The sequence below is a fragment of the Solea solea genome, chromosome 13 (assembly GCF_958295425.1).
Source record: "Solea solea chromosome 13, fSolSol10.1, whole genome shotgun sequence".
Classification (NCBI taxonomy): Eukaryota; Metazoa; Chordata; class Actinopteri; order Pleuronectiformes; family Soleidae; genus Solea; species Solea solea.
Window position 1 is genome coordinate 6,783,404 of NC_081146.1, and position 14,090 is coordinate 6,797,493.

A 14,090-nucleotide genomic window follows, 5' to 3' on the forward strand; every position below is an offset into this window, starting at 1 on the left:
TGGCTACCAGTATCTAACATTGTGGTGTGCATTTAAATATTTATGAAGTGCTTTATAGTGGAGCATGTGTGAACAACAAAACAATCAAGTCAGCCCTTGATGAATATCACCAGTAGCTGTCGTTTTTAACACAAGATAACACATTTACATCAAAGCGTACTTTTCCTCACAAATCACCAGCGAAGATGTCAGAATAAACGAGTCACCACCTGTTTGTTTAAGTGATGTCAAAAGTAAGAGGACCTGCATTTCACAAACAGTGGTATTGTAAGTGCAAATTTAACTTCTACCTCCGATGAGACTTCTCCAGAAACACAAACATTTTTGAACCACCATGTTACACACACACACACACACACTCAATGCCACAATTATTGATAACAGCGTCAGAAATGAACCAGACCCAAGGCTGGTCCAGAGTCAGTGCAGGACAATGGCCAGTGGAGGGCAGCAGACTGCTGTATCAGTGTGGAGCGCTTGCTTCTTCAGTCCAGCATGGATGGCGTCTCTGGCAGAGTGTCTGTTATTGGTTTATCGTGTGCTGAGCAGAATGAGTCACATACTATCCTGATGTGACTTGTGCCAAAGCTTCATACATAACTAATGTAAGCTCTATGGAAGTCCTCGTGTGCAGTTTATGTACAAGAAGGTAAAAAAAACCACACACACATTATATATTAAACAAATACGTAAAACATAAAGTTGATTTGTCCTTGTGATATTTCAGAATATCTTCCACCTCTTAAAAACGTCCGCATACAGTGTGTTCTCATTTCAGAATGACTCTTCTAATATATATATATATATATATATATATATACTGTAGTAGTAGTAGTACTTTAAACTGGACTGATGATGTAAGAGATTCAGAGAAAAAGAAAAGAGCACACGTTGCAGAATTCATGAAAGCTTGCAAGTTATGAATGGACTTTACTTTAAAGACTGTGGGAAACTGTAGTGTTTCGACTCCGTGTTTAAGAAAAGTGTAGATCACACTAAATACTTTACTGTAAAAGCAGTTTTTATCTGACACAATTGTTATTGGTTTAAAACGGCATACACGTTTCCTGTATTTTCTGGATGTGTTCAGAAATAATTATACTGTATGATCATCGTAGCATTGAAACTAAAACAACAAATCTAATGTTGGCCTAAGACCTTTGCACATTACTGTACTTTATCACATTAACCTCTTTATAAAAAGGTACATATTTCATTTATTTCTTTTTTTAAATATATTTTTTGACGTATAAAACTATGTGCATCCTCTGTCTCGGTGATCAGTGTTCTACATTGTACATTTCCAAGTGCACACACATTTCCCGCAGTGTTGCAGCAGTGTGTATTATCCTGCAGCTCCTCGCTCTCTCCCTGCCTCGCTCTGCTTCACCCTGTATCTTCTCTGTCACTCAAACTAACCTCTAAAGTCTTCTCAGGACATTTTTTGCCTCTTTCCTTTAGGACAAAAGTGAATTTCTCAGTTTCTTTCCCAGATGTTCATATTTTTGTGTTTCTCTATGTCTACTGCAGTTTCTGTATAATCCATGTGATGTATAAAAATCATCCGTTTCAACCATTTTTTTTGTTTTAAAACTCTCGCTCTGTTTCTTCTTACATAATCTGCAATCCATGCTCAGTATAATAGTCTCATCCACATCTAAATGTACAGTATACGTGATTATGAAGAGTGAGGGTTTCTCCTTACCTCCACAACCTCCTAACAGGGAGAGGCGCTCATTTGCATGTGTGCATGATAGTGAGGAGGAGGTACAGGTGACGGGGGCCTGGTGAAAGCTTGGCCTTGGGGATGTGAGGGGTGCGACCTGGGCAGGGTGTGTGTGGAGGGGTAACCCACAGACTGAGGGGGCATTGGGTAGCTGCCTGCAGAGGAGGAACCAGAGGGTGGGCTCCCGCGGCCTCCCGGTTGAAGGCTGATTTTGGTCGGAGCTGGCGGCGCCTGGTTGAGCTGGATGGAGATGTCACTGGAGGCCTCGGAGGTGCTGCGGCCTCGCTTTGGCGGGGGCCAGGTGGATTCTGGGTGGAGGAACTGGCCGCTGTAGTCACTGCTGTCAGACAGGCGGGGGTGGTAGAGAGCAGGGTGGGGGCGATACATCTCCTCCTCGGCATAACGCTTCATGAACAGATAGACTGACATCACCCCGGCCCCCTGAGACAGCGAGTGAGAAAAAGAAATCAGTGAGAGATGAGGAGAGAGAAGAGGCGACAAGGAGAGAGAAGTGTAGAAACATTCATTCATTTTCAAGAGTCAATAAGTCTTCGAAGACATGAAGAGCTGGGGAAAAATGACCAAATGATGTACAGGGTGTAAAGACTGCATGCAAGCACTTGTGTTGTTTTCAGTTTAAATAAATTTAAACTAAAGTGGCAAACAATACTGACACGTTTATATATGGTCTGTATTTAAATGCACACGATGTATTTCCAGCCAGTAAGGGCCTCTCTCTCAATCAAAATAATAACAGTAAATCTAGTTTGACGTTGGTGAAGCAGTAGAGGATCATGGGAATTGAATCCTGGCAGTTGGTTGTGAGATTACCCATAAGAATCTAAACTCGTAATACATGTGAAGCCTTGAAATTGGTGATGTGACCAGCGCCATGTTGATGGAGACTGTCGTCCAATGAAAATGAACTATGGCGCGTCATATGCAGGAATTACGACCCTTAAGTTCGTCTTTAAAATAGGCGCCCACTAGTGGTAATAAATAAATAACAATCTGGTAGCTTGGGTGTAATATCCTCAAGTGGTCATGGTTTAGTGGTTAAAGCATAAAGTATATTGGTGTGGTTGACATGAGTTCAAACCTCACATTAGACAAATTTTCTTTTAATGTCGTTGTCTGTAACTTACTGCCTAGTCCTGTCTTAAAACCCAAAATCGTACCTAAGGGTCGTATTCAGGGGTCGACCAAAACGTCCCAGTTATGTTTCAGTTGTAAATGCAAACATCATTTACATCCATACATACATGGATATCATGTTCTATTGTAGATCACCTGTAACTAGAAATGGAGAAATGTTTGGAAAGTGTTTGTTTGATTTTATAAATCAAGTGAGAAGTTTGATTTTCAGTCAAAGTTCTTTTTTTTTAACCTGCCGAGTCTCCCCCTTGTGGCTATTCAGTATATTCTTACTTCCTGGTTGTGATCAAAGTGACAAATACTCAAAATGTAAAGACAACACACTGGCTAAATTATTTCCTTCCCCACATTTCATACACACACACACACATTGGTAAAGCTGATAATGTCAATAAAAGGCGACCAAAATAAAGTGTCTGTTACCTTTAAAAGTAAGATTATTATGGATTTATAGTCTTAGAGATACTTTGGCTTATGTAAGTACGCTACACAACAAAATATAGAATATTCTGTCTGATTGTGTTTAGATAATATAATGCTGAGAAGCTACATATTATATCTGTAAAGATTTAAAACAAAAGGCAAAGACAGGAAAATCACATTTAGAGCAATTGTGGAAGGAGGACAGAGGGAGGGAGGAGGGGAGTTCATGTTTGTGTCCACTGCACCACATGAGGAGCAGCAACACCGGTGATAATGGGGAAGAGGCAGAAGGAGGCGAGGAGATGAGCAGAGTATTCGCATGAAACGACATCATGCGCGGATGCACATGTGAGGACCCCGACAGGCAGACACTAAAAACCCTGCAGTTTTGCATCATAACCGTTGATTCCTCACATCTAACCAGGTTACCTGCCTGCACACGCAGCAGGCTGAACTGCAGGGAAAATCTACCATGAAAATTCACCATTGCCATGTAGTCATGAAAGTATATCCCCTGTGTGTGTGTGTGTGTGTGTGTGTGTGTGTGTGTGTGTGTGTGTGTGTGTGTGAAAAACAGCCACACATTTCTTGACACAGCCCTGACTGACCTCTTTGAGTAAGAAGGAAGAGGCAGCAAAGGCGAAGGACCAGCCGTAGTAGTAGTTGAAGAAGTGCTCCGGCTCCCTGGGCCGATTCATCACCTCATCATTAATACTGGAGATGTAGAGCACCAGCCCCACCACCAGACTCAGGCCTGCACGAAGCACATTAACAGAGGGAGAGAGTGAGGAGGCTGTTACACAGCACTTCAGTCGACTTCACCAGCGTGGAGAGTATTTAAGAGAGAGATGGGATATAAAACACATTATTTTATATATGAAGAATTCACAAAGAAAATGCTTTAGTAGGTGCTACACTGCACAATAGTAGAGAACACAATTTCTTTTCTCTGAAAAGAGTTTTATCTCCACATATTTCAGAACACATGCGGGTCAAAGCGATACAATATACTTGACAAAGTTTCAGAATAACACGCTGCAGCGCGCGCCATAAATGTCAGCATGTGTGTAATCGCAGAAAATCTAAATTGGCTTTTCACCCAGAAGCAACACATACAACATTAAAACCAGGAACACTCGAATGCTCTCTGCGCTGCCTTATGAATGTTAAATGCACGAGATCCAGCACATGGCTGATGTCAAAGAATCAATATTCAAAGAAAGCTGCATGCTATAAGCAGCAAATGTAAGTATTTTTAGCTTTATGCTTGAATATTTAAGTGCGCCTGCTGTCATGTCCTTTAAATTAACTGACAGTTTAACATCAGGCGAGCACGGCAAATGCAGAAACCATGCTGCTGTCAGTCCTGCAGAGGACAACATCTTTATCTGAATACTTTATCTAACACAAGAAAACCCAACGACACGCATGTGCAAGCATTTGCAAAAGCATATGATGGAAATTTAAGAGAAAGGGGGAGAATACATATAAAATAAATGACGCATCTCCAAAAAAAGTGCAAATGCAAGATGTGTGTGGCGTGTTTGTAAGAGGAAGAGATAAACAGAAAGACACCAGCCTCAAACCAAGACAGAACATCTGTGGCTTCATGCTGCTTCTCTCAATTCTGTAACGTTAACCAGAACACAAGGACTCACAACTACAATATTTATCAGACCACTGTGGTGCCAGCAGAATAGATACATTCACCACAGAGTCCATAAACACAGTGAATAGTGGAAGGAAACACTGTGACAGGGAGAAGGCATCGAAAACAAGCCAAGAAAATTGTGGGGCGGGGGGTGGTGGTGGTGGTGGTGGTGGTGGTGGGGGTATTATCAAAATACTTCATAAAGTGAACTGCTGCGACACTTCCAGCAGAGGTTATAAACATTACATAAGCTCCATTACATAACATTTTTACTCATTATTCTCCTACAGCCGTTATCAGCAAGTCACTGCTGTGGCAAATCAGAGCTGTGGAGCCATGAAGCTCCTCTGAGCGCTGCTGCTGCTGCTGCTGATGCTTGTGCTGCTGCTGATGCTGCTGCTGTTGCTGCTGCTGCTGCTGAAGCGTCTAATATGTCTAATAAGTGAAACATACTTCACAGAACATGAGTTCTCTGGTTTAGTAGTTTAGCTTTACTCTTCACACAGAGCACCAGAGATGGGAGCATTACAGCCACCTGCTGTTCAAGCACAGTCATTACATTCATCCTAATATCAAGGAATAAACCTGTTCCTATTGCTTAAAGGTCATTTTCTTTTTTACATGTATTGGTTCATTTCATTTCAGAGTAGGACTCCTTTTCTTTTTCAGGCTCAGGGAGGCGGAGTCATCTTGAGGTGATGAGCTAGACCTGGATCCATGTAGAATAAAAACCCTCTCTTTCACCACCAGCTCGCACACAACATCCATGTGTGCCTCGGCGTGGCTGTTATGTGTTTAGTTTTGCTTTATGCATCCATGCACTCACACATCCACACACTGACTGATTACTGACACTGTTATTTTCTTATTTTGTAAATAAACTTTGTTACTCTTTGCACTAGACGTCGTCTTCTCACCCATGACTTTGTCGCAGCCTAAGAGCCGGGCTGTAACAAATAGTTAATCAATTGTTGATCAATTAGTAGTCAACTATTTTGATCATCAACTAATCTGGGTTGAGTGTTTTTCCACATAAAATCAAAATGTTTTGTAACGACAGATTATTTCAGAGTCGTGCAAATTAAAAAACAAACTAACAAGAAAACTCCCTCTCTGCAGGTGTCACAGCCTGTGGTGATCCGTCACGGAGTCAGCGAGTGGTGACAGCGGGACATGACTAATGAGTCCCACCTGAGAGGATGAAGAAGATGCCGGACACAAAGGCCAGGATGGTGCGCTGAGGCTGGATGTGTCCGATGTTACTGATGACGAAGGCCGTGAAGACAAAGAGCAGCGACACCATCGGGAAGGGTGTGGCTGTACGCACCATTTCTGTGGGGACAGAAAGGTCACAGCGTTACTCAGAGCGGATGGAATGTGTCCTATAAACAAACTGCAGGGAAGGTGAATGATGATGACTGAGGGCATTCATAATTATAATCTACTAATAACACATTTTTGTAATTAACCCTCAAATACAGGGCTATGGCATTGCTATTCCTCTCATTTTATTTGACTGCTATTTATCAAATGAAATGTTTCTTTCATGTTTTTTGAGAGAAACAGAATTTTGTTTCCTCATTTATGGAAGTGCATAATGAAAAACGACAATAACAAAGTCTTTGATCGTGCACAGTATTTCATTTGTTTTCCCTCAGCAGAAAACCAAGTGTTCTTTAAAAGTATTTTAAAGAATTTAAAGTATAGAATATAAACATAATTATAAAGTGCAATGTCACTGTCAGGCAATGTAAACAAACGTCTATGTTTTCAGCTTTCATTCTTTTTTTTCTTCAATATTTTATTGTAATTATGTAGACTTCAAGATTCAGCTCAACACTCTACTGTTTAAAACGATGATAAAATGAAAGATATGATATAGTCTATCACTTTTTGAGGTTATTTAGTTTTTAGTTTTTTTTAAACATTTTTCAAGACCTTGTCATACCAATGTGAAATTAAATATATTTAAGATATACGCAATATTTACACATCTAAATGAACCGTTTCAATGTGATGGTGGAAGGTCCAGGCTTCTCTATCTCCCGTGTAATGATTTCAGGGAAACTAAAACAAAACAACATTATAAATACAATGACATATTCTTATTCTTAATGTCTATGCTCCTACATGTTTAAAATGTGGATGATGAAGATGATATAAAACAGAGAAAAGCAGCAACTCCTGCCACTAGAAAAGCCGCCTGCATAACTCAACATAGGATTTTAGCATTATTTAAAAAGGAAATGACTGGAGACTTGATGAGGTATGCAAAGTTTAAAATGAATTTTCTGTTGCTCATCAATCAAAGCAAAGTTGCAGCTTTCCTCTAAAATAACTCCCATACTTTGGTGTCCATAATCAATCAGCAGGGCGATTCTGCAGCGGATGATGTGTGATATCCTCGGGTTGATGGAGGATTTACTCACTGAGGATGTTTGCTGTGTTTTCAGTGGTGATCTCTGTGTCGGGTTCAGCGAAATACTCCGATGCAACACATCTGCCATTTTCTGACCCTGTGAGGAAACACACGCACAGAAATGTCACTTAGCGTCAGTGATGCATGAAGAGAAAAAAAAAAACACAAAACATGGAGGTCTCTGCAGTCCTTCTCACAGGTAACAATAACATATTGTGACAAGTATGATTGCACGCTATAGTTCCGATCGACTCTGCTGCTCCACTCTACTTCTTTGTCTCCTCCGTACAGAATATTTACACATCCGGTCTTTTAATATTTGAACTGTCAAATGTTTATTCCTACCAGCCACAAAGCAAACTCTCCAGAGGCCTGAATGCAGCGCCATCTTCACCTCCATGCTCTGGTTCTGCTGGAGGATAATGCCCTCCACCATGATCAGCCAGTAGTCTGTGGACACGGCCACCCCCACCAAGAGAAGCCCACAGGCTCCAAACACTGTGGACAGGATGGTCAAAGCGCGGCTGCTGCACGAACTCATCTGCAGGGCAAATCGAGGCAGCCAGAGGGGGTTAGAGGAAGAGAGGTGAAGTGCACATGCAATCTGCAGAGATTCACATTAAGGTATAAGTTTGGAAGAGGTCGCGGAGGGGAGGTCATCGTGTGCAGCAAATCCCTGACAGAGATGTGTGATGTACACTCATGCAAACAGCTACTGGCTCTTTCTGTCTTGTCTCATTATTTGCCAAAGAGGAGTTAATGACACGTCCACCAACAACCAATCCTGTGAAAGGTCAGAGAGGAGCCAGTGCAACAGATGATGACTTCATGGTAAACCACTGAAGTTATAAGCAAAGAATAAAAAAAATAAAAAAATGAAGACACATTAATACACACACACACACACACACTCACATACAGAGAGAGAGAGAGAGAGCAGGAGGGGAAGGAGAGGTCGTTTATGACTCACACACACACGGTCTTTCTGTGACTTAGTTCTGGTTGACTGAGAAAGACTTCACTGCAGATCTTTTGAGCATGTTGTCTATATGAATTTGTGAGTCTCTCTCTCTCTCTCTCTATATATATATATATATACATGTATATATACACATGAATATGTGTAATATTCATTCATGTGTTTCACTGGTTGAGAGAACAAACGTTTGGCTCAAAAGCCTCAGTTTGAGGATATGTTAGCCAGTACTCACACCTTCAAAAAGGCCTTTTTCGGGGGGTTAAGACTTGCTTTAGTGTATGGGTTGGAAGAAGGTAAAGGTTAGGGTAAGTGTAGATGAGATGAAGGATGAGTAAACTCAATTATCAGCGTCTGTGTCACACTGACACTTGGCAAATAACTGGAGTGGATCTGAAAAAAAAAAAGACAAAGTAAAGTCCAATGCAGTCTGCTCACTGTACGTATCCAGTAAATGCCAATGTGCACGACCACTGTTATGTGACTGGGAGGTGAACGAGAGGATTGTGTTTTTATACTTTATTTGTTTATGAGGGTAAAAATACTGTGTTTGACTGATAGTGGTATCAGTAGATACTCAAGATTGTATTATTGCATCAGTGTCAGACAGAAAAAAGGTTAAGGGAACGAGGGACTATATAATGTCTATGATGGTCCTCATAACTATATAAAAACGTGTGTGTGTGTGTGTGTGTGATTGTTTAGCCTGTAGTCTCTGCTTAATTTGCACTTTTGTTGACAAATGACTTGTCAGATAAGTAAAGGGGGGGAGTAAATGAATCCCAGAGTGGCACTGGTATTTACTGTAATCACCCTCATTTGGTTGAGTTATACAGAGCATCATGTGTTACAGTGGGGGATCACTAATGTAACGTAACTGATCTGTTGTTTTATCTCATTTTTCCCCCACTTATTTTCATCTGTATGTGAATTTGATGGCTCTCCCGTGCGCAGTCTTGTGCTTTTTACTTAATATTGTGTATTACCTCGTGTTTTTCACCATGTTTCATGTCAATATTTGTACATTTGCCATAGCTCTATAGTCACTACATGATATAAAACTATAGCACCTTTGACTTTTTATGCTGGAGCTCTGACCGTAATGACTTGATGGCATCTGTCAGTGGCTGCAGATCTCATTTTCATTATATGCACGCTGTGACTTTCACATTGTATCTTATAGATGTTGCACGTCCATCCATTGAGTACATTAAAGTCACTTGAAATTGAATGGAACATAGAAGAATACAGTTATGTCCACGGGAAAATGATGATAAATGCGCCTGCTTAGCAACAAAGTACATATACACTCGTTTAATACGCACTCATTTTAAACTATCACAGTAGAAGCACAATATATAACAAGGAAATGATTCAGCCTGAACTGTAAGAGGCAGCATAGTCAGACACACACCAGATAAATCATATTTGTTAAGTTTGGTCCAATCAGGGCTTTCAGAGGCAGAAAGAAGATGGAGTAAAGTAGGAGCTGTGTCTAATAGATGTGAGTGGAAACAACTGTGTAAAATTAGCCACATTTAAGAAAGTTACAGATCACAGACATGTAACCGTTATGGAATTTTACTAATGAACTAACTCATCAGGCAGAACTACTGCAGACTTTTGTGTCCGCTTGTTGTCAATCGAGTTCAATGACTTGATGTTCTATGACGAGTTTATGCGACAATTAATTATTTGATCTTGTGTAGGCAAAATGTCATGCAGGTGTGACAAATAAGTTCTGTTAAAGCATGAATTCCTTCATTTCACACCAGTTCCATCAATATTTCATCCTTTCATCGTCTCTAATTTCAGCGGCTTCAACTCGCTCGGCAGCAAGCCCAACGACTGCTGTGGCTGCTGCCGCCGTAACTTGGGAGGGTTGGTCAAGAAGGGAAGGGACAGATGTGAGAGGCCAGAAGTTACCGAGTTTGAGCTTGTGTGACACATAACCAAAGACACAGGAGGGGACAGAAGAGATGACCAGTGAGCAGAGGGCAGTGGGATTCTGGGATAAATAATCACACCTTCCAGCAGTTGGAACATGTGCCAAAGTGGTCAGGGATAAGTGTGAAATCAATTGCAGTTGCAACACTGCAAAAATGAGTGGATGTGCCCGAGTGGCTCCTCTGAACTGGTTCAGCACCACGGACAGCTCCCTCATCTCTGACCCAGCTGACAGATGAAACACATGCTGCTGCTTTACTGTCAAGGAAAACCAAGTTCACCTCCATTCTAACCATGTTTTGGAACAATAACAATAATAATGATAATAATGATCCACAGAGGCATTGCAGCTTTTGTAAAAATGGCATTTGTAGTGACTTGTAAGTGAAAAAGAATATCAGGTTCCCTGTTAGATTTGTGATAACATTCCTATTTTAGTGCTGTGAGATAGAGGCCCCTCAGCTCCCTCACCCAGAAAGTAATGAGCCAATTCAATTGGTAAGATAGGAGCCACCAGAGGGACAAAGGTTTAATTCTCTCCACAGACTGACATCACCTCGCACTCTTCCAGGACGGAGAGACACCAGAAGAAATAGGGAGTGACGGTTAAGAGGAGAGGATGTGGAGAAAACATCCAAACACAAACACACACACACACACACACAGCAGCAGCAGCAGCAGAAAGACGACAGAGACAGAGGAGGATGAATGGGTGAAGTGTTTGGCAAAGGAAGCAGCGTGAACACATGGAGCAGATTCTACACAGAGAAGAGAAAAGACCTTGGCCCAAAAAATGGAAAGAGAGTACCCATAACAACGTGCACGCGCACCACGGGGACGCGCACTCACTTGCGCTAAACTAACCCAACCTCCACTATGCAGCGTCTCAGGATCTGAGAAAATTAAGGAACTGTGACTCCAGAACTAACCGAAAAAGAGAAATCGTGACTCAGTGGGTGGGTTTTTGCCCACATTACACACGCACACACACACGCGGTCTAATTAAAGTGGCAGCTTTTTCACGGAGCAAAGGAGATGCATGAACATCCTCACTGTTCCCTGTTATTGCCATGTATGTAAATAGGAGTGAATGAATGAAACAGTGATGTGCTTATCGGATTAGTTAGGACAACCCCCCACCCTCTTCTTTCACCCCCGCTGTCACTCACTCACTCACGCGCGCGCGCGCGCGCGCACACACACACACACACACACGCGCGCGGAGTTTGGAGATGATAAACAGAGCAGGGAACATGTGAACGACTCACACATAGAATTTAGATGGAATTAAAATCGCCTGTGTACATGTATGCGAGGGGCGAGCTGGGTTTTCTCTCTCCCTCTCTCCCTCTCTCTCTCCCTCTCTCTATCTAGGTGCGCACTGGTCTTTACGCAAACACGACACGAGGACACGTTTTGAATCCTGCTCGTTTTTACTCAGCTGTCATCACAAACACAGACATTTACAGCGACTAAATCACACTGAAAGGCGTCGCTGCATTTATGGCAAATAAAACACACACACACACACACACACACACAGATAAGGAGATACTGTAAGAGAAAAACACTCACCCTGCCACGAGAGTCGTGCGCACACGGCAGTAGACGAAGAAACCTCACACTAGGGAGGCTTGGTAGATTTTTGGGCTTTCTCTCTGTTCCTCCCACCCTATACCTCTCTCTCTCTCTCTCTCCCTCTCTCTCCCTCTCGCCCCCTCCTCTGTGTGTTTACCTTTAAGCCCCCTTACCCATCCTCTAAATCCCTCACTCTCTCTATCACTCTTTATGTCCCAGGCACTGCGGTGGATCTGATCAGCGAGCTACTTTGGCTACAACAGAGACTTACTGTAGCAGGAGCACACACACACACACACACACACAGAGAGAGAGGGTGTGTGCTTGTGTGTGTGTGTGTGTGTGTGTGTAGTTCCCTCCCCTTTTACCAACCTTTACTTGTTTTATTGGGTTTATTACCATTTTTTTATTCCTCCCGTCTAACTTTATTTGTTAGATATATTCAATTCAATTGAAAATAATCAAATCGAAATATGCGTCGTCGTCGCCCACATTCTAAAAGAGCAAGCCTGATCTGCAAACAATCACTCAGTGAAGAAATTGACAATTCATAAAGTATTCATCCACACACAAATCTGAAATTTACAAGCACAAACACGACGGGAATAAATAAACAGTAGAACAGATGTCACATTAAAAGATGGATGAAGATAAAGTGAGATTCACAAAGTAAACTGACGGTTACTGTTCACTGGTCTGATGGAGATGTCTTTCTGAGGACATGTCCAGAATAAAGCTGCATGAGACATGCCAAGTCCTCTCTGAGCTAAGATTAACAAGATTAAAAGTAGAATTACAAACAAAAATACAGATAAAAGTGTTATTCTACCATTTCATTTGTTTTATTGAGCTAATAAATGTCAGAGGAGACGCAGGCTGGGATGAGGAGACAAGTGGGCACAAGTTGGATTTGGAATGTATGTTTCAAACTTGAGAGCAAACCTACTGATTTATGGTGCTTATTATCCTCTACACTCTCCTTATTGTCCTCTACAGAAGCTGTAGATCATCCAAAAGACTGGTCAAACACTTTCATTTAACCCAGCATTAAATACTGTTGAACTGCAATAAAATATCACAGCTTAATGACCTCCCCGCTGCCTCTTATCTGTCTCTCCTCCTCTTCCTCTCCGTGTCCCCTCCTTCTTTGTCTCCTGTGGTTCGTGTCCCTTGCTCTATTTTTAGCCGGCTGGTGGAGGAATCCTATATTTTTAGTAACGGTATCAATAGTCTTCAGCACACTCTGACCTCAGGGCATGAGTGTGTGTGTGTGTGTGTGTGTGTGTTGGGGGGGGGATTGAAATAGTGGAGGGATGGAGAAAGAGGAAGAGGAAGCAGCAGTGAAGAAGAGCGATGAAATCATGCCAAGGTGACAGTGAGTGATGGTTTGCACACATTCCTCCAACCAGCGCTGGAGGTTCCCTTACAGAAAGGCACATAGTGTCAAGGATAAAGTGAAGGTTGTTACAGAGTCTGAAATGAGGCAGTTGACAGTCAATGTCAGCAACGTCAGCATTTGCTACAGGAACTTAATCTGCTCCACAAAACAAACATTTGGTAACACGACTCAACATGAACCTCATTATAACATAAAAGTCACTCTGCTTGTTATGATTCAAAACACAAACGAACATGGGGATATATATCCTCTCCAGAGGCGGAGATGAAGTTAAAAACACTGTAAACTATGTTCCAGAACTATGATAATTCACACTATAATACTGTACCTTTGGGCCTTTCTGCATGGACTTTGCATGTTCTCCCCGTGTTTCCCGGTTTTCTCTCCAAAAACATGCAATATGGGGATTAGGCAAATTGGGCACTCTTAATTAACCCTGAGTGTGAGAGTGGAGGGTTTGTTTGTCTCTATATGTGTCCCTGTGATGGACTCCACTCATGTGGAAGATAAAGCGGTAGAAGATGGTTGGATGGATATTATGTAGTTATAGTTAAATACAGTGTTTAAACAGATAGATATGGCTAAATCACAGTAATGTACGCCATAATCACAGTAAAATATAGGAAAACAACTGTGAAGCTCCAGCAAATGGATGTCAATTTAGTGTCATTTAAAATAAAAACGAAAAAAATACGCCGCAGTAAATACACACTAGTAAGTAAGGTGCTGTGATAATAATCGCAGTCAGTAATTTACAGTGATGGTTTATATATATATATATGTATATATATGTATATGTATATAAAATGATAGGTC

General features: G+C 41.6%; 1 protein-coding gene across 1 annotated transcript; it reads right to left on the minus strand.

The window, feature by feature from the left end:
• Positions 1-323: 323 nt before the first annotated feature.
• Positions 324-12,121, minus strand: cacng7b (calcium channel, voltage-dependent, gamma subunit 7b). Its single transcript, XM_058648414.1, has 6 exons — positions 11,873-12,121; positions 7,720-7,915; positions 7,385-7,471; positions 6,147-6,287; positions 3,913-4,058; positions 324-2,167 (listed from the first exon to the last, which is right to left on the minus strand). The coding sequence occupies exons 2-6, from the start codon at positions 7,913-7,915 to the stop codon at positions 1,718-1,720; spliced, it is 1,020 nt and encodes a 339-aa protein (XP_058504397.1). The 5' UTR covers positions 11,873-12,121; the 3' UTR covers positions 324-1,717.
• Positions 12,122-14,090: the final 1,969 nt, after the last annotated feature.

Coding starts and splice junctions, on each gene's coding strand:
- cacng7b (XM_058648414.1), bottom strand. CDS start 7,915: ATGAGTTCGTGCAGCAGCCGCGCTTTGACCATCCTGTCCACAGTGTTT. Junction 7,472..7,719: donor GAGAGTTTGCTTTGTGGCTG/GTAGGAATAAAC, acceptor GTTTCCTCACAG/GGTCAGAAAATGGCAGATGT. Junction 6,288..7,384: donor AAACACAGCAAACATCCTCA/GTGAGTAAATCC, acceptor CTGTCCCCACAG/AAATGGTGCGTACAGCCACA.